At 37.4% G+C, this 21,648-nt stretch overlaps 1 protein-coding gene across 1 annotated transcript in view; it reads right to left on the bottom strand.

Annotated features, from left to right (window-relative positions):
• DNAH14 (dynein, axonemal, heavy chain 14) overlaps positions 1-21,648 on the bottom strand; it is a 376,195-nt gene that overhangs the window by 101,401 nt on the left and 253,146 nt on the right. The window contains exons 53-59 of the mRNA XM_010852937.1: positions 21,165-21,335; positions 13,702-13,899; positions 10,926-11,087; positions 8,341-8,532; positions 6,315-6,496; positions 1,598-1,706; positions 162-287 (exon numbers count right to left, since the gene is read on the bottom strand). Of these exons, the coding sequence (XP_010851239.1) occupies positions 162-287; positions 1,598-1,706; positions 6,315-6,496; positions 8,341-8,532; positions 10,926-11,087; positions 13,702-13,899; positions 21,165-21,335 (1,140 nt within the window). The remainder of the gene's footprint in view (positions 1-161; positions 288-1,597; positions 1,707-6,314; positions 6,497-8,340; positions 8,533-10,925; positions 11,088-13,701; positions 13,900-21,164; positions 21,336-21,648) is intronic.

Genomic DNA, 21,648 nt, shown 5'->3' with positions numbered 1-21,648 from the left:
GACAGGGAGGCCTGGCGTGCTGAGATTCATGGGGTCACAAAGAGTCGGACACGACTGAGTGACTGAACTGAACTGAACTGAGCCTGACTTTTAAATTTTTGGGGTAGGAAACAATTTTACAAATCTCTAAGTGACTTTCATTGAGTATATTTTAATTTTACCTGAGCATACTCTTCTACGATTCTTACTTCTTCTGCCATGATTTCTTCATCCTGTTTAACAAGCATCTGAACTTTCTCAACCACTTGGGAATCTTTCTGTAGTTTTTCCATTAGGATTTCTTTCTCCTAATGAACCAAACAACTCTTCTTAAAATAAGTTTTAAGAGACATGATATCTTTTTAAAAAGAGAAATCAAATAGCTGATTTCATTCTTAGAGAATTTGTCAAATCACCTCAAAATATATTTGTTTAATAGACTAATAAAAATGATTACAACAAATATAATTTCATAAAATTATAATTTCATACAAATATAATTTCATACAATTTCATACATATAAAGATTGATGATGAGTAATGATTTTTAGAATACTTGGCCAACTGCAAGTTATCACAGTGCATTTCAGATGTATTTAAGTAATAACTGCAGATTTTTCTATTTCTTTTATAATTAGGTAAATACTTATTATTGGCTTCCCAGGTGGGTCAGTATTAAAGAATGCAGCTGCCAATGCAGGAGATGTGGATTGGATCCCTGGGGAAGGAAGATCCCCTGGAGGAAGAAATGGCAACCCACTCCAGTATTCTTGCCTGGAAAATTCCATGGACAGAGGAGTCTGGTGTTCTACAGTCCATGGGGTCACAAAGAGTCAGACACAACTGAGTGACTGAGCACATGATAATATCAATTATCACATTTAATTATTAGAATATAATAATGGCTGAGTAATACGCCATTACATATAGGTACCACATCTTTTTTTATCCAGTCATCTGTCGATGGATATCTACGTTGCTTCCATGTCCTACTGTAAATAGTGTTGCAATGAACATTGGGGTACATGAGTCTTTTTGAGTTACTGTTTTCTCAGGGTATATGTCCAGTAGTGGAATTGCTGGGTCATATGGCAATTTGCACAGATGTAGGCACAAGGCAATTCCCTGCCTTGTGGACATAGGGCAGGAAGGAGAGGGTGGGACGAACTGAAAGAGCAGCAGTGACGTACAGACACTACCACATACAGAATAGACAGTGGGAAGCTGCTGCATAGCACAGGGAGCTCAGCTTGGTGCTGTGATGACCTAGAGGGTTGGAATGGGGCTGGGTGTGAGGGAGGTCCCAGAAGGAGGGTATATATGTACACATATGGCTGAATCATGTGGTTGTATAGCAGAAACTAATACGATATTATAAACCAATTATATTTCAATAAAAATAAATTAAAAAAGACAATGATGTTACTACTTTGCTATTGTGTTGTTACTGCTTTCCTCATTTTACAGATAAGGAAACTAAGACTAAGAGAGGTTGCACAGCTGCATGGTAATAAAGCTGAAGTTCTAACCCATATTTGTCAAGTATCAGCTTCTGCTTTCAAACACCATTCCATGTTAAACCATAAAATTTAAAAAAGAGATCCAAAATCAAACACACCTTTGTTTTTTGTTCTATTTGAGGGCCAAGAATCAAGAGCTCCTCCTGCATATCTGTGACTAGAGCAGTTGTTTCCAGGATCTTGGATAGGCCCATATGGAAACGTTCCCTGAAGGAAAAGAAAGTATTAAGAGAGCATTTTGTTGTTGTTCAGTTGCTCAGTCATGTCCAACTCTCTGCGACCCCATGGACTGCAGCACACCAGGCTTCTCTGTCCTTCACTATCTCCTGGAGTTTGTTCAAATTCATATCCATTGAGTCAATGACCCAAGCATCTCATCCTGTCATTCCCTTTTCTCTCCTCATGCCCTCAGTCTTTCCCAGCATCAGGGTCTTTTCCAATGAGTCGGCTCTTTGCATCAATTAAGAAAGTATAGATATAACAAAATAATAGCCAAGCAAGATTCACTGTAATCATGGACTGGAGGACCACATAGTAAAGAGGCCCATTCTCCCCAAAATGATATATAGGTTTCCTGTCAGAATCTCAGTAAAAAAAATGTTTTTTATGTATAGATGTGCTTATTCTAAAATTTATATGGAAAGGCAAATGAACTAAGGTAATTAAAATAATTTTGAAAAAAAAGAATAAAGTGGGTGGAATTATTCTACCTGATTGTAAGACTGATTACATAGCGACAGTAATCAAGATTATATTGGTATTGGCAGAGAGATAGATATGAAGATTGACGGAACAGATAGAGAAGACAAAAGTAAACCCACACAAGTACACCTAACTCAGTTTTGACAAAGGTGCAAAAGCAAGAGAGGAAGATAAGGTTTTTCAACCAATGGTGCTGGGGCATCAGTTACATCAGATGAACTGTAACCTAACCTTACACCTTATGTTTATGCAAAAATTAACTTGAAATGGACCATAGAATTAAATGTAAAACTATACTACTTTCAGAAGAAAATATAGGAAAAAGTGATCAGGATCTAGGGTTTGGTGAAGAGTTCTTAGACACGAGAAGCATAATTTATAAAAGAAAAAAAATCATAAATTGGACTTCATCAAAAATTAGGACCCTTTTCTCTGTGAAAGGGAGAATGAAAATACAAGTTACCAACTGGAATAAGATACTTGTAATCCACATATCTGACAAAGGACTTATTTTAGAATATATAAAGAATTCTCAAACTAACAATGAAAAACTTGAACAATTTAGAAAATGTGAAAAAGATATGAAGAGACATTAAATTTAAAAGGATATATGGATGGCAAATAAGGGCGTGAAAAGATATTCAGCATCACTAACCATTAAGGTGTAAATTAAGATCACAATGTCATATAATTACATACTTATTAAAATAGTCAATATACAAAATAGTGACAATACCAAATGCTCTCAAGCATGCAGAGAAACTGACTCTCCCATACATAATTTATAAAACTACAAAAAACAGTACAGTCATTTTGAGTAACAATTTGATATTTTCTTCATAGGTCAGAGGACCTAACAGTTACACTCTTGCCATTTATCCTAGAAAAATAGAAATTTATATCTGCCCAGAAACCTGTACAGAGATATATTCATAATAACTCCAAATTAGAATCAGCCCAAATTCCTTCAATGGTTAGACAAATTGTGGTACACCCATAGGGACTATTACTTTAGCAATAAAATGGAATAAACTCATGATACATGCAATAGCTTAGATCCCAGAGGCATTATGTTGAGTGAAAGCACTATCACTCTCTGTATGTGAAGAATAAAAACGGAGAAATGCAGAACAGATTAGCAGTTGCAAGGTATTTGGAATAGGAGGAGGAAAAGAATGGGAGTGACTGTAAAGAGGGTAGCAGTAGGGGGAATCTTTGTGGTAATGAACTCGTTCTATATCTTGCTTGCTGTTGTGGTTATACAAATTGCTACAAATGATAAAGTTGAATGGCATGGAACTATAAACACACATTGTACCAATGACAGTTTTCCGGTTTTGATGTTGTACTACAGTCATGTAAAATGTGAGCACGAGAGAAACTGAGTAAGAGGTACTTTGGACCTCTCTGTACTATTTTTGTAACTTCCTGTGAATCTAATAATGTCCAAAACAAATTTTCTTTTTAAATAAGAAACAATAAGATAAGTTTGAAAATTTTTCATTTATCTATTCACTAGAATAAAAAACTGAAAATATACATTTGTATGGAATAAAATAAATGAAAGATTTAAATAAGAAGACTACTAAGCTATTGGTCCACAAAATTTTAGTTCTAAGACAGGGAATAAGTTCCATAGAGCATTTTCTAAAAATTGAATATATGGTTTCTATTTCTTGGGCTTTCATAATCTATGAGAACATCATCACCCATACCCTTTAAATTGTGAATTACACAGATATTTTTGATATTTTATTTTTTATCTAGCTCTAGGATAGGTCCTCAAAAGTCTCATGTGGATTACCACATTAGCTTTCAAGTCTTGTTTTTATTTTTTGTCTCTCTCCAATTTATTCTCCATACCAGAGTGATCTTCCTAAAATAAGTCTATTTATACTATTTACCTATTTAAAGAGTTGTTATTTGTTGTGTGTTGTGTACATCAGACGTTGCGCTTAGCATTTAATTTGTAAACATATGACCCCCTAGAAACAGGTGATATTAAAAATATAATGGACTCTAAGGGAAAACTAAAGAAACACAGACAACTGAAACTAAGCTCCCAATGAAGCGCACTCTTATGACAGGTAATCTGGGCTTTAAAAGTGATTATTTCCCAAAAGGGTATCTCCCACTGAAACGGGATGCTAAATGTTTTGGGGGTGGAGAAGAGGCGTGGACTGGCTGTAAGAGACCCAAAGCACATAATTAACCCTTCCCTTCCCTTTTTTCCTGTCCCATATCTATCCCTGGGAAACTTCTTACTGGATTTGTAAGAAGTAAAGAAGAGCTATGAAGTTGGGACTTATCACCTGGTGCTTCTTTTTACCAAATAGTTATACTTGATGGCTATAAGCGCTATTGGATATTGATGATAATGATCATGCACATAAGGGGATAACTTATGGTAATCCTGATTACACATCAGGGGGGTAAGGAGATGTTCTACAATAGTTCAAGGTAATAAGGAAGAAACTATTGAGCAACTTAAGGATGTACAATGTGGGTAAGACATGGGGAAGACTGTGGATGAAGTGATTGTGACAGACACTGGTCATACCAATCATGACTGCGAATGGAGAGCAACAACCCTGGATGGTGGGAAGGGGACACCTTAAAACCTGGAGGTTGGAGGTAGAAGGAAGTTCCATTAATTCCTTATAACTCTTGTCTATAGGGCATCTGGCCAATTTACCCAGCCTGTGGCCATCATACTCAATTTAATCACCAACCAACAAAAGGCTTAATCCATGGACTTTCAGAGCATTTTAGGAGCTGCTAACCCAGAGGAGTGAATGGCCTTTATGTAAAACAGTGGAACAAGATTAACCTTTTGAACTAATAGGATTGTTTTCACAGACTGTAGCAACTGTTGTACAATTGATGTTGAATGTACCACTCAAAGTTGTTGACAAAAAATAAATGAGATTCTGATACCATGTGGGTAAAATGCTGCTGCTGAGGTTGGTACTGCTTCTGTAAATGTCAGGTCTATACTCGTGCACCACATACAAACTAGTTTAAACTCTCAAGCATGAGTGGTGGTGAAAATTTTCATTGCCCTGGGCTTCCAGCTGGCCAATAAAGGCAGAGTATGGGCAAATGCCAATTATTGACACATTTGGATCAATAACAATTTTAACTGGCTTGGCTCAAGATACGAAATCTGTCTGTGGTCTGTCCTCCAAGTGGCAGTCATCATGGCCATTCTCACCCAATGTTGTCCAAGAATGCATTTGGTCTAAGTCCCTATCAGTGCATTTAACTGGGGTATCTGATAGAGTGGGCTGTTCTTTTTCAGCTGGATAAATGACAGGTTGGAGGATAGAGCTGTAAAGGAATGCCTTCACATGGTACCCTGGCAACTTTTTATGCCTTCATATAGGTCACACAGGAGAAGGTTTAACTACAACTGAGATAAGTCTGTGATCCTTCTGGAACATGAGAGCATGGAATGCTTGTGAGCAGATGCTATAAGACTATTTCCCACTGTCTTTATCTTCTGGGAGGCTGCCATGAGATTGTTTCTCAACGACTCTAGAGTTCTGAGTAGATATGAGACTTTCTACCTCAGGTTTCCTCCCCCCACCCTTCCCAGGTCCAGCTGAAGGTTCTAAAACTGCGGAGCTGCAGCATGCCATGGATTTCTCAGCAACAGGGCATCCCACTATCAGTGTTGTAGTTGGGAAGAGTCCCTGGAGAAGGAAATAGCAACCCACTCCAGTACTCTTGCCTGGAGAATCCCATGGACAGAGGAGCCTGGTGGCTACAGTCCATGGGGTCCCAAAGAGTTGGACACAACTGAGTGACTTCCACTTTCATTTCATGGGATAAGGGACATTGGGAATGGCAATGCTGGTTACTCTTGTTTTCAATGTCCATGTCTGACTCTAATAGTCTATTGCTTCTTCACTGGCAGAATCTGTCAGCCTTGCCCTTACAGGGGCAACCTGTGAATGACCACAGGGGAGATAGACACCTACCTCTTAAGATCTTCTGTAGCTTTTGCTCTTTTCCCTCCAATGAAAAGGTGGATTTGGGTTCACTTGCATTTGTATCCCTTTTCACAAATAAGAGCACAAATATATATCTGACTTGGTCTCAAAGTCTTACCTCTTCTTTTGCATTTTCTTCTCTTGGGACTTCAAAATGTGGACAAATGTATCCATGAATCGCAAGTAGTTATTGGGAGTGATATAATAACGCCTTCTAGTTGTTTGAAAGTATTTTATGTTCAACTCTTTTATGCTTCTGTGGATTTGGACACATGTTGGAACTAGTCTTTCTTTTAAGTTCTGAAAAATAGTAATTTCTAAGAATTAAGAGAAAGCAGTCTAAATACACACACAAAAGAAAATTGACAATGCAAATACATTTGTCATTTCTGAGATGTGGAGACACAGAAAAAGGGTTTGGATGAATGGGACTAAAAATACATGAGTTTTAGTGGTTAGGATGAGCTTAGAGTGGAAAAGACAAAAAGAAAAAGGGTTAACAATAAATGACATCTCAGCTAGGTTTTTCCCTTATTTCTGCTGCAGCACTCCAAGGATTTAGGGTACACTGTCAATGGCCAAGGTTTATAGTGCTTTATCTCTTATCTTCTTTCTTTAAAGTAGGTTATTGATAGCAAGATACCCAATTTTCATGAGTAAAATAAAGCTAGAAAAATGTAAGGACTTAAAGGATGTATAGTCAGCCCTCTGTATCTGTGGGTTCTGCACACACAGATTCAAACGACCACTGAAAATACTTCTTAAATATTCCAGAAAGTTTCCAAAAGCAACATATGAATTTCTCTTGTGCTGGCAACTATTTACATAGTATTTGCATTGTATTTACAATTATTTACATATACTTACAATGTATTAGGTATTACAAGTAATTTAGAGATGATTTAAAATATAGAATGTGCACATGTTATGGGTAAATGCTATACTATTTTATATAAGGGATTTGAGCATCCAGGGCTTCCCTCATAGCTCACTTCGCAAAGAATCTGCCTGCAATGCAGGACACCCCGCTTCGATTCCTAGGCTGGGAAGATCCTCTGGAGAAGGGATAGGCTACCCAGTCCAGTATTTTTGGGCGCCCCTTGTGGCTCAGCTGGTAAAGAATCCGCCTGCAATACAGGAGATGTGGGTTTGATCCCTGGATTGGGAAGATCCCTTGGAGAAGGGAAACGCTACCCATTCCAGTATTCTGGCCTGGAGAATTCCATGGACTGTATAGTCCATAGGGTTTCAAAGAGTCGGGCACGACTGAGTGACTTTCACTTTCATTTGAGCATCCTGACTTTGGTATTTTGCAGGGTTTGGGGGAGGGGGCTGGAACCGTTCCTTATGGAAATCAATGGATCAATCATTGTAGAGATACAGGTAGGCAAAACTAGAGTAGAAAGAGTGTCCTCTTTGCTTACCTTCAGAGAGAATCTGACTTGAACATAATTTAGTCCTGTTTATGCATCTCCAGTCCACCAAGCCTAGTTAAACCGGTCACTCTTAACTCAGCTGCAATTTCTTGCTGGTTCCACCCTGAATCTACCCCTTATTGGCCTTTGCTTTCCTTGAACACTTGGAGAGGTAAGGTTGTAAGCCCCTTTCTAGGCCCCACAGAGTTTCAGGCCTCTCTGAATTTGCAACTTCTTTTGCCAACATCTCTCGGGATCTTCATTTGAATCACTCTAGAACAGATTCTTACTGACTTGTGGCTTATGAGTTCTGAGGTAATTTTGCATGTGGCTTGTGCTCTCATTTCTTTGTAGTTGTGTTGCTGTAACCAACCCAGTGAAATTCACAAGAAGAACACAGAAGGTTGCAGTATCCTTACCAGAGCATGCAAAATGGAGGTGGTTTACCTTTGTGGAAATCTGCTGTCTACCATGAGAGCAGAACAGTGAAGAGACCCCAGCAGTGAGGAATCTCGGCATCATTGAGACAGGGTGAATTAGGGGGCAAAAGAGATGAGGAGTTGATAAAGAGTCAAGACAAACACTTGACTTATTTCATAATTTTGCCCAGAACTGCCACTCTTTGCCCACCTAAGGTTCATTGTCATTCAGAGATGTAGTGTTGTTGGATTCTGATAATAAATTGAAATCTTCACTTGCATTAGATTTCTTTAAAGGGGTTATATTTACCTCTCTGTTCTTGATATCCACTTTTTCTCTTAAGAAAGTGTCAGCTACAATCAGCAGAGCTTCTTCCGGCCACTTCTCATACCAATCAACTGTGCAGGAGCTGATCAGGGAAGGATATAGTCTACAGTTTTGGTGAAAGTTAGGTCTTGTAGGGCTCATGGTCATAAGAATATTAAGATTTTTATGTATTCTCTGAAAATTAATAAAAATATAATTTGTTTAAATGCAATCCACTTCTTTGAAGAAAATATTATATGGAAAATTCCATTTAAAATTTGTTTCAATTTTTTCCTTAATGGGGGGAGTACCTATCAATCATGTACTGAGTATCTGTCATAAATCAGAGTCCTTCCAGGGGAAACTACAAGCTTAACAGAGCCCTTCTGAGGAAAGGAGGCAGGTTCTGTTCTAGAGGACCTCACCCTCTTGGCTTCAGCTGGATGGACTGGGTAGGGGAGTCACTGGACTCAGAGCATTCCTTGTATAAACCATCCTTTATAAGGGGATCTGGTGCTAGAACTCTATTCAGTAGGGCAGTTTGTATCAGATGGTGATGAGTCTGTCTATTTAACTGTTTCCTCTGGAGTGGTGTGCATTTAAGACTCACAGAAACTCAAAGAAAGAAACAGATGAATTAAAGCTAAAAGAGATGCAGAGAATCAGAACAATGTTATGTACATAACACCTCAGAGATACTAATAAACTCCTACAGCTGAAGGATTACAGCCAAGTAGTATTAGATTCTACATAATTTTTCAGGTCCTAGGCAAAGTGCTAGTTTCAAAGAAGTTTGCCTGCATCCTTGCCCCACCTAAAACCTGGTTGTGTTGTTGCTGTTCTTGGCTTCTTGGAAGGACTGACCACAGGGTACAGATTCCTTCCTCATTGCCTACATCACTTTATGATAAAACCACATTATTGAAAGCAGCTTCAGTGAGTCAATGGTCCATCTAACTCAAAGGGTTCAACTTGTACAAAGTGATAATATCTTTGAGTATCAGGCAACCTATTTTGCCAAATAAGAGTGGTAAAGCTGAAGGAAGACTAAAGGGTAAGATTTTCCCCCTCCTGCTTGTCTTTAAAATTTTTATGAAAACAAATGCAACTCAATGCAAAATTCACAAAATACAGAAATCTTTAAATTGAAAATGAAATTGCATGTGTGCTTAGTTGTGTCCTACTCTTCGTGACCCCATGGACTGTAGCCCACTAGGCTCTTGTGTCCATGGACATTTTCCAGGCAAGAATACTGGAGTGGGTTGTCATTTCCCACTCCAGGGGATCTTCCTGACCCAAGGATTGAAATTTGTCTCTTGTGTCTCCTGCACTGGTGGGCATATTCTTTACTGAGCCACCTGGGAAAACCCACAAAATGAAATTACCTCTCTTTGCTTTGCCCATTTGCAAACTCCTACTTGAAGATATCCAACAGTTTAAAATGTGTTTTCACTATTTATTATTACTGTAAAAAACCTCACATCATTTTTGAAAGTATGGCATATATATAAAATTAAAATTGATTTCTACTTGGGATTCTTATTTTTTATTTCTGGAGGGCACTATTCGCCACACTCTAAATCAGAATTTATTTTCCTTTTCCACTCACAATCTATTGGGTAAACCAATTTTGTAAAGAAGTGCTAGAGTGCCACAAGTTTTCAGGATAACTCCTGTCCTTCTTTCTACTGCAGCATTTTAAAATACAACTCAATTCAAACATCCATTTATATTATACTGTTCTCTTACAATTGTGGATTCCATTCCCAGAATTTTTTACATGTTTTTGTTGTGCAAGATCACTAAGTATCTGCTGAGGAAGGGATGGTGGTTCACTTCAATTTTCAAATGTCTCCATAAAAGATAGAAACTGACTTGAGAAATAAGTTGGCCTGTGGTACTTTACCAGTGAACATTTTGGCTTGGGTAATCATATCTATCTGTTCACTCAGCCACTGGTCATTCATCATGTCTTAAAGACACAGAATGCCTAGTTAATTTGTCCAGTTGATATCTCTCATCAAGCTGATTCTTTCACAGCAAGCTCACTGCCGAGTTCATTCTGAATATTACCTGCTCTACCTGGATAACCCATAACCTCCTGGACAGTTCTAGGGCTTTTTAGGGGGATGAGGAATTCTTGTTTCTTTCCTTTCCAGGCTTGTTACCAGCATACAACTGAAATAAAAAAAACTTCATTGGCTAGAAATGGATCACAGGGTGTGAAATAATCTTGGGATCTTATTTCTCTTATTGCCTCAAGCTATTATTATTTTTTTAAGTCATTGTTAGCCAGTCAGTCCCAGATTCTTGCTCATGTTTGTCCTGCCTATGGTGTGTCTGTGTATAAGGATGGCAGTCATTATTATAGCTTTAAACACTCATGTAAAAAACCAAAGAAATTATCCAACTTGAAATTCATGTACAGAATTATAAACACAGTCTATTTTTTAATGCAGACCTTTATGTTCATTGCAGCATTATTTTCAACAAATAGTGGACACTAGCATAAAATTTTGTGAAATTTGAACATGGTCTGTTTTCAATTTAATATGACAATTTGATAAAGGCAATCCACAAAAATGTACCTTTTGGAAGAACAAAAGTAAAGCTTGCCTATTATCGACATAACCAGACTGTTCGGCAAGAGCTCTAAGCTTGAGGGCAATCGCATCCAGCTCTTCATTTTCAAACAAGTCAGGTATTTTCCCCAAATTAATAATGCTGTTCAAATCTTCCATAAATAACTCCTTAGGCAAAACATACATTTAATCCGGAATGAGTAAATTGGGCATGTATTCTACTCTGGACAAAGCTAATCGAGAAAGCAATAGTGTTTCAGGAGAACTTAGATCAAAAAAATAACTTCTTTTAATGTGAGCCCATCAAAAACATTTTTTTCTGAGTCAAAATAAGCTTTATCTATTCATTCATTTATTCAAACATTAGGGAAACAGATTTGGTACCAACAGCATGCCAAACACTGCGCTGTGCATGGGGAAGAGGCGCGGGAGGAGTGGGTGCAATGATTAAGTTGAGCAGGGACTCTGCTTCACACAGTTTATAGCAGTTCTCGGTATCTCTACTTTTGTGTTTGAATACTATGCAAACTATTAGAAATCACATGGTCAAAAGCTTATTTTAACCAAGAACATCTCTATAAAGGGTTCCAAAATGAATGGGAAGGTAACAGAGGAGAAGCAGCAATGAAAGAAATTCTACCAGAGGAGTAATAAAAAAAAGTATAAGCATTTTGGTTTTTAGAATAAATCCAAGCTTTCTTTTAACAAAAAAGCATTATTAGCATTATCAGTGCCTCAAGATACAGTATTCTTTAGCCACTCACAGGGACCTGGTATTTCAGCCCAGTTGAGAAAGGGCAGAGAACTGGGGGGCTGCGTCCAGTAGAGGCTGACAGAGGTGACATGGGGCTAACTGCTTTCCTGTCTCACCTAAGACATGATGGAGAGCCACCAAAGATTTATTAAGTACTCTGATTATTGCCTACTTATTGAGAGTCTAGCTAAATTACCCCATAGTACTATTGCTTCAGCACCCATTTTGTTTGGCCAAGCAGCCTGCTGGGGGATTTAAACTGACATTATACCTCTCATGGATGCACATGCCTTAGATACCAACCCACAGAGTTAAAAGCAAATGTAAATTCTGATATGACTTCCCAACAGCCCTTGTGTCAAGTCTTCCCTGCTTCCCAGAGCCTTCCCTATATGTGCTCCTTAGATAAGACCCCCATGGAACTTACCCTTGTTGGGTTTGAATTGACCAATCTGGCCCTAGCCTGGAAACTCCAAAAGCACTGCAAAGCACTGTACCCCCAATCAAGGTGTGTGCCCTGGTCCTACCTCTCTCTCTCTCTCTCTCTCTCTGCACTTTGCCTTGACTTCCCATCGGTTCCCTCAAAGCATGCTGTGTACCTCCTGCAGAACCTGAGTAATAAACTTCTTTTTCAGATTCTCTTGTCTTTTGTTAAACTGTAGCTCACCATCTGGTACCCTGCACTTAACAAATGTTAACAAACTTAACAAAGTCATAACATCATTTTTTTGGATTCATGTGGAAAGCAATGATGTGGCTAGAAAAAGTCTGGAAAGGAGATGCAATAACCTTAAAGTTCTGCATAACATGGAAAGTGAAAGTGAAAGTCGCTCTGCTATGACCGACTCTGCAATTCCATGGGCTATACAGTCTATGGAATTTTCCAGGTCAGAATACTGGAGTGGGTAGCCATTCCCTTCTCCAGCAGATCTTCCCAACCTAGGGATCGGACCCAGGTCTCCCGCATTGCAAGTGGATTCTTGACCAACTGAGCCACCAGGGAAACCCCTGAATAACACAGGAGCCATGTTCAATTCAGCTTTGACAGTGGATTTCTGAAAAAATAGTTTCTTAAATTAGAATGATACATTCTTGGCAGGGGAGAAACTACATCTTCTGAAATCTAGCAAGTGTCTGGCAGAAACCTCAACCTGATCAAGGAGCAGAATATTCAAATTTGGGAAGGGGAGAATATATAGTTAAAGCAGAAAAACTGGATATTATGGAGAATAGCAGATATGACATGGCTCTTGGATTTACTTTCAAAATATGACATGAAAAACAAACAGACACATACAACTCTAGGGAGAGAGGCCCAGTATCAGGAGAAAAAATAAAATGGGAGTTTGAAACAATACTAATAACTATCCACCTCTGGATCATAGATAATAAACAATATTCCCTTGAAATTTTGCCACAAAGAAGTACATACAATCTGAGGTGGTATTCCTAATTATGCTTTGGCTGTGGAAGGGTATAACTTATTCAAAAGAATAGATTTTTTAAAAGTTGAGCGATTAACATTTTTTGCTTACATATAAATAAGGCATAAGCTGCAAAGAAAGGTCTTGGCTTTGGTGAAACTTGAGCAGAAGGATAAAGAACAGAAACAGAAGCCTCAAACTCTGTGAGAGCACATTGTAGATTTCATGATCAGACAGTGGATACAGATGAAAGGGCTATTTTTAAAAGACAGATTATAAAACTGGTTTTAATGTAAAATGGATGACTTTAGTTACACAGATAAATTACTTCCAAGTAGTCAGTTTAAATTATAGAAACAGAAAATTCTTTTATTGTGGTACTTATGTATAACTATATACAGAATGATTGTAAATTCATAAACTCTATAGGCTATGATTGGATTAGCATGAAAAATAATGAAAAGAATTGATATGGCAGGTTAATAGGACCATAGATAAATATTTTCTTTCCAAATATTAAATTTGGAGGGTTCCACTGTGCCACCTGGGAATATCCCACATAAATATTAAACTTTAGCAAATAATAAAAACAAAAAGTACTTACTTGATCTAGGTTCAAATTACTAACTATCAAAGCAGAGGGGTTGCCTTCTAATCCTGCTTGCATAAACACTTTTTTGAAATCTTCTTTGAATTCTAAGTAGGCATAATTGTGAGATAAAGGCACCCTGTATATTTTGTGTTCTGCCAAATAACAGGCCAGAGTTGCACAAGTTTCTTTTCCACATCCATCTATTCCAATCTTGGGAAGAAAAAAAAATAGAAATTTTATTAAACAGAAATAAAAAGTTTTCTACTTAGATGTGCTAGAAAGTTAGTAAAACTACCTAAGACTATTTTAAAATGCTTTGATAAACACATGAAACATAAAGTATTTTATCAAAATCTTATAAGGCACTCAAACACTTTTAATATTTTAATCTTTTCTCTTCACAGCCTCTTGAACTACATGAAATAACTGCACTGAAAATAGCATAGATAGGCTTATAAAATCACTGCAATGTGACTATCAACATTTGAGTCTTCATTTGTAAGGATTCAAAAAAGTCTTTTTCCATTTACTGTGGGCAATAACACTCAAGAAGTGCTCTCTGGGAATGATGATAAAGTTTTACCCTTTTAAAACAGTTTATTAAGGTGCAAACTATAGACTATACCTGTTTTAAGTGCACAATTACATGATTTTTAGTAAATTTACAGAGTTATGAAACCATCACCACAATCCATTTTTAGAGTACTTCTATCATTCCCCAAATATCCCTCAAGCTTATTTGTAGTCAATCCTGTTTCTAATCTCCAGTCCCAGGCAACCATTAATAGGCTTTTTTTCTCTATAGATCTGCCTTTGTTGGACATGCCCTATGAATGAAATCATACAGTAAGAAGTCTTTTGCATCTGACTTCTCAGTTAGCATGATGGTTTTGAGGTTCTCTGTGCTGTAGCATGTATCAGCAGTTCATTCCTTTTCCATTAATGGATTCGGGGATGTTAAACCAAACATACATTCCTAGAATAAAACTCACTTGGCCATGATATATAATATTCATATGTTGTTACGTTCAGTTTGCTGATATTTCATTAAAAAATTAACAACTATATTCACAGTGATATTGGTATGTAGTTCTCTTTTTTCATGATGTCTATACAGTTTTGGTATCAGGGTGGTACTGGTCTCATAGATTAGCTGGGAAGTATTCCTTCTTCTATTTTCTGGAAGAGTTATAAAGGACTGATTTAATTTTTCCTTAAATGTTAGAATTCTCTAGTGAAGCCATTTGGCCCTAGGCTTTTCTTTGTGGGAAATTTAAAAATTCCTAATTCAATCTTTTTATTAGTTATGTAAGTACAGATTTTATATTTCTTCAGTTCAGTAATTTATGTCTTTCGAGGAAGGTGTACATTTCATCAAGGTGTATTAAATACTTGATCTTAATAGTTGGAGTGTTCTTGCCTTTTTTCTCTTGATTATCCTCTCTAAAGATTTGCCAGTTTTGTTGATCTTTTCAAAGAATCTTTTTTTTTTTGTTTATTTTCATTGATATTCTCTATTGTTTTTCTATTCTTTACTATCTTCTCTCATCTTTTCTCTCATATAACTTCCTCTTTGGGCTTAGTTTTCTTTTCTTTTGTAGTTTTGTAAGGTGGAAACTGAGGTTATTTACTTGAGATTTGTACACACTACCATATGTAAAATGGATAACCAATAAGGACCTACTATAGCACAGGGAACTCTACTCAATCTCATGTGGCAGCGTGGATGGGAGGGGACTTTGGGGGAGAATGGACATATATATGTGTGAGGCTGGGTCCCTCTGCTATCCACTTGAAACTATCTCAACATTGTTGATCAGCTATACTCCAATATAAAATAAAATATAGGCATTTGTAGCAGTAATTTTCCCTCGAAGCACTGCTTTAGGTATGTTGTGTTTTGTTTGTTTGTTTGTTTGTTTTTTGTTTTGGTATGTTGTGTTTTTGTTTTCATTCACCTCAAAGCATTTTCTAATTTCTCTTGTGATTTCTTCTTTTACCCATTGGTTACTTAGGAATGTATTATAAAGGTTCTGCATATTTGTGAATACTCCAAATTTCTTCCTGTTATTGATTCCAGTAGTAATTCTTTTGTGATCTGAGAACATAATTTGAATGACTAAATTAAACAGTCATAATAATGTGACATATCATTGGTTGAATACGTTGGATTTTATTTAGCCTTCTGAAAGCTTTTCTCTATTTAAGGTATTGGAGGAATTTCCAAGAATTTAACTCTCATTTGCCTTCATGAGCAGTAAAATTTTGTGCAACGACTCATTTTTCTAAATAAATATTCAAGGAATTGTATTATTTTTGAAGTCAAGATTCACCCGCACAGACACTGTATTAATACTGAAGATATGCTAGAGATGGTGCCAGACCCACCACTGTTTTTACACATTAAATGCCTTCCAAAAACAAATAGCTGGTGAACTTTTAGGCACTTTTGAGAGGACAAGGATCTTGTCATACAAGTCAATGAATATGAGCTTTCATAAATAGAAAGTGTGCAAAAATGAAATTTCTGTAAGCAGAATTTTTATTGAATTTCCTTAATTTTTATTTTGCATACTAAAAAATTTGAAAAATTTAAATTCTTACCAGTAACATATGACTTCCTGATTGTCGAAGGATCCTTGTAGCTCTTGCAATGTGTTCTATGGCTTCCTTGAAAAATACCAAGGAATTAGAAATCTACCAGGGGAAACAAACAAACAAAAAAAATAGAGTGATTATAGGCATAGAAAAATTAAGTGTTCATTGTGGTTTTACATATAAGATATAGAAGTGAGAACGACTAATCTGGTAATCCAATAATTTAGACCCAATAAACTAGTTTATATTTATGGAAAAGAGGTGTGCACAATGAGAACTGTCCTTTTGCCAATATTCTGATGAGCAAGATTGGGAGGCGGGCATAGGCTTGAGGGAAGAGAATGAAGGGGAGAGCAGCAATATCCAGGCTGATTTTCTATTTCTCTGTCTTGGGGTAGAACAAGCCTCAAGGAATCCGTGTATGGTATCTGATTTTGTTGGTGTCTATGTTCCAAATCACCTTTGCTCATAACTGTAATGGGAATGTAGTTTCCCATTGGACTTCCCTGGTGCCTCAGATGGTAAAGAATCCTCCTGCAGTGCGGGAAACCTGGATTGGATTCCTGGGTTGGGAAGATCCCGTGGAGAAGGACATGGCAACCCATTCCAGTATTCTTGCCTGGAGAATCCCTATGGATAGAGGAGCCTACAGGGCTACCTACAGTTCATGGGTCGCAAAGAGTCGGACACGACTGAGTGACTAAGCACAGCACAATGCGAAAGACTGTGAATTATTCCCAGCTATATTGTTGCTACTTGTTGCCACACCCTCTCTTGCATTTAATTCCCTTAACTTTAATAATTCAACATTTTACCGCTTCAGTTGTGCACCTTTTATTTAAATGAGGCAAAATAAGATGAACCTATACTTCTACTGGACTGCACTAAAATTTGAGGGTGCATTTTTTGATCTCTCTCGCTCTTATACATACACACACATCTCAAAAATATTTGATTTTACATACACATATACATATGTGTACTGTTAGTCGCTCAGTCGTGTCTGACGTTTTGCAATCCCATGGACTGTAGCCCACCAGGCCCCTCTGTCCATGGGGATTTTCCAGGCAAGAATACTGGAGTGAGTTCCCATTTCCTTCTCCAGGGGATCTTCCCAACTCAGGGAACGAACCTGAGTCTTCTGCATTGGCAGGCAGATTCTTTACTGATTGAGCTACCAGGGAAGCCTGTATATATGTGTGTGCATATATATATATTTGAAAATAGTATTCCTTAGATTTTTGTATAGTATATGTCTCTACCTCCAAAGACGCTGAATTCAACTTCATTTGGAATTCAGTAAGTACTTCGGCAAGTTTATTATAGTCATTGGTATACTGATAGGTCTTCTTTTTATGAGATTTGTTTACATCCAAGAAATCCACAAATATAATTGGGTCATTTATCAGTTTTTCTTTGGTCCATTGGATCTATTGTAAGGTGATTGAATAGAAATTGTTAATAGCACAATTTTACTTATTATCAAGACTAAAACAATGTACTTGTATCAGAGAAGTTCTTAGCACAGTAGGTCTAGGTCTTGGGGGTTCTTAACCTTTTTTTGTGCCATGGATCCCCTTCTGACAGTGAAACCTGTGGACTCCTCATAAGAATAACATTTTAAACACATATAGTAAAATGCAAGGGTTGCAAAGGAAACCCAATACACTGAAATACAGTTCTGTTTAAGAACTCTGAGAATCTACAGTCTCTAGGTTAAGAACTGCTGCTGTGGGAATAACATGTTGACACCACGAGGTCTCACCAACAATCTGAAAAACAGAATCTTTCCCTAGTCAATTGTTAATCACCACCATAGATTTGCAAGCTTCCATATTTGCTTTCTTGGTTCACTTGACAAACCCTTGCCTGTCTTTCAGACCAAGTTCGTGGGCTAACCCCTTCTTTGAAGTCTGACCATTTCCCTCTTCCTAAAACTGAGATAAAATTATTCTTTCTTCTTTTGTCCTACTATGGTGGTGTGTGGATGGGCCTGTTACAGTGCTTACAGAAATGTATTGCAACTGTTAGGTTGTAAGGTGCTTGGAGGCAGGGCTTACATTAGTTCTAAGGAGGTTTTAGAACTTACCTCAGTTGATGTCTGGCCCTGGAAATTCTTAATAGGCTCTCAGAAGGTGTTTGTTTAAGCAAAAGGCTAAAGGAAGGTTGAGGGACAATATGACATGATGGTTAAGAGAATATCTGAAGTCAGATAGCCAGGACTCCACCACTTAACTAACTATGCAACCTTGGGTAAATTCTTAATCTCACCTTGTCTCCGTTTCTTCATTTGTAAAATGAGGATTATAACAGGACTTAAATCACAGAGATGTTATGAAGATTTAATTGAGTAATGATGGGTAAAGCTTTTAAAACAGTGCCTGGCACATTGTAAGTGTTAACTGTTATTAGAGCTATCACATTTTACTATTTAAAAAGTCAACCAGTCAAACAACTGACTAAATGGAATTGTATAAACCCAAATTCTTACAAGAATAATTTACATCCTTAAATTTTTAAAGTAGGTTTGGGTAATAGTTCTTTAATTTGGGGGTACTGTAGCTGTTCTTACTGTCTGTGGGACTAACTCCTACTAGGGAAAGACCTGTCTCTAAGTATTTGCTTACTCGTTTTCTGCTGCCTCTACATCTATTCTTTGATCTAGCAAAGTCTTAAAACTAAATTGAAGTTGGAATGTATAAGGCAAGAATTTAGATTCTTCTCCCAGGACAGAAATAAGCTCTCTTTAGATAGTTATTTTAGCAAAGCCTCTGCATTCCTTCATTCATTCCTTTATCTATTCATTCATCCCAGATGTATTTATCAAGTACCAGCTAGGGGTAAGGGAGGATGTTAAACTCTGGAGATATAGGTGAGGATAACAATTAACGATTTTGTTCTCATGGAACTCATTGGTTAGAGAAAGAGATAGGCAATTACATTCTAATTAGTTCTATGGATAGGAAAACCCCATAGTCCTATGACAATACAAAGACATTTAACCTGGAAAGAATGTGATTTAGGCTAGAGAAAAGCACCAGGAAAGGAAGCATAAGCTGAATCTTGAAGGATGGTCAGGAGTGAGCCAAGGGAAGGGACCTATATGAATAAAGGAAGAGACAAGAGAGACCATTCTGCACTGGCCAAAGTATGAGGTGAGGGGCTCAAATTTCTGACATGGATGGAGGCTTGAATGATAGTATCAATATTGAGGTAGGGGACACCAGGGAGGCGGCATCAGGGTAGTACACAGCGTGCAGTAAAGGAAGACTGGAAATGGTTTTGCAAACGGTTTTTCATGTTGAGAATGAAGTACCCAGAGTAATATGAGACAGATTTAGAAGTCAAGCCAAGGTCTAAATATAGCATTCAGGCTCTTTCTGCCAAACCACCAGCCTGTCTTTGAACAGTAGATATAAGATCTGGTCCTTTTTAATACAATGATAGCTTACATTTACTGGGCACTTATGTGTAAGAAACTGTTGTAAACACTTTACACAAGTTAGTGCCATTAATTCTCACCACAGTCCTATGAAGTAGGTACAATTACTACCTTTTCATTAGAGATGAGGGAACCGAAACACAGAGGGGTCACTTGCTACAGGTTTCATAGCTCATAAATGGAAGGGTTGGGCTTTGAACTTGGGCAGAGCCTGTGTTTGTAACCTCTGTATTCAACTGCTTCTCAGGTTGTTAGGGAAGGAAAGTGAGAAAAGAAAGGACTGGAGATTCTACTGCCTGTGTGAAGGAAAGTAGGAGTAAGATGAGTGTGAAGCATCACCAAAGAGTAGCCCCAAAGAGGGACAAGAAGAACTGCACACTGGGTAGAGCCCTGAGAAATTCTGGATAAGCAGATGGAGCTGTTGGTGGATGTGGAGATAACTGCTTAGTGAAAGTGTTATTTTACCAGATGTTTAAAAAGTTGGAGGGCAGAAGTGTTATGGATTAACATGAATGATGATACCAAGAAGGGTCTAGGCTGAGGAGCAGGAAACTTGGATTAAAAAAAAGTAATGATGAGTGTCTAGAAAAGTTTTTTAAAAGATTTCTGAATTTGTGATTTATCTAAAAAATATATATGGGGACTTGCTTGGTGGTCCAGTGGTTAAGACTCCATGCTGGCAATCTAAGGGGTGCAGGTTAAATCTCTGGTTGGGGAACTAAGATCCTACATGCCACATGGCATGGCCAAAAGATAAAAGGAAAAAAATTATATGTGTATACAAATGTATGTATACATAAAGACAGATTTACATATATGTATATGTGTTGTATGCTGGGCTTACATGCATGTGTGTATCTCTATGTATAAAGTTTGTATTCCAAATTTCTTCTTCATGTTGTAAATAAAGTTGCACCTTTGAGTTTATTTTATTTCCTATAGTGCTATGAATAGGGAGAGAGAAACCGGCGCTACTGAAGAAGAGAAAAAAGAAAAGAACCATCATCTTTGGAAAGGAATTGAGAGGAGTTAGCAGAGAGGTAGGGTAATGGAGTTGAGCTCACCACTTCATTTAGTCACAACTGTTAGTGAATCAGTTACTGAAGCACTTTCCTTTGTGACCTGGACTAGAGAAGCACGCACAAACTAAAATTCAAAGGGCTGGAGAAGGATGAGGGGTCAAAGTGTTCATGCCTGCCAGTCCTGGAGGAAAATGAGCGATTTCAAGGCTCTTAAAAGGCCAAACACATGAGTAAAGGCATCAAGACCTTATCATTTCAATTGTTCCAAATCTACAATTATTTAGACATTTGCAAGTAAAAAATGGAATTGTTAATAAAGTTTTTAGTTAACATCATAGATATGTCTAGTGATGTTTATAAAACAACACTTTTGCTCAAGATACCATTTACAAAAATTTTTTAAATAATTTTACCTGAAAATAATTCTCAAGTTCTTTCGAAAGAATCTGATAGAAAAGCGCCCGTTCAGCTTCTTCAAGTAAGCGATCATGAAACACTCGAGTGGCTTCATGAACAAAGAACAGAGCAGCCATCTCTTTGGAGTTAACAACAAACTTGTCAGCTTGCAGCAAACCTAGAAGAAGCTATTAGGGATTTAAAAACAACAATTAAAAAACCATTATCAGGTAGATTGCAAAGTAAAGCCTCATTTTTTTTTTTTTTTTTGCAGGTTTATGTTTCCATAAAAATAGAGCAATAATCCCAGGCAAGGATTGTCAATTCCTACACGTGATAATCTGAACTTCTGATGAGATGGACAAGTTATAAATCAGAGAAAACTTGTATAGTGTCACCTTTAGAGGGACAGGGCTCAAAAACTCCTCACAGGATTGCTGGAGATAAGTGATGCTTCTTAATGTTCTAAGATTGCCAATTTGGGTTAAAAAATTTATAACC

Source organism: Bison bison, unplaced genomic scaffold (assembly GCF_000754665.1).
Source record: "Bison bison bison isolate TAMUID 2011002044 unplaced genomic scaffold, Bison_UMD1.0 scf7180017864317, whole genome shotgun sequence".
NCBI classification, from domain to species: Eukaryota; Metazoa; Chordata; class Mammalia; order Artiodactyla; family Bovidae; genus Bison; species Bison bison.
This window is presented reverse-complemented; position numbering and strand designations above follow the sequence as displayed.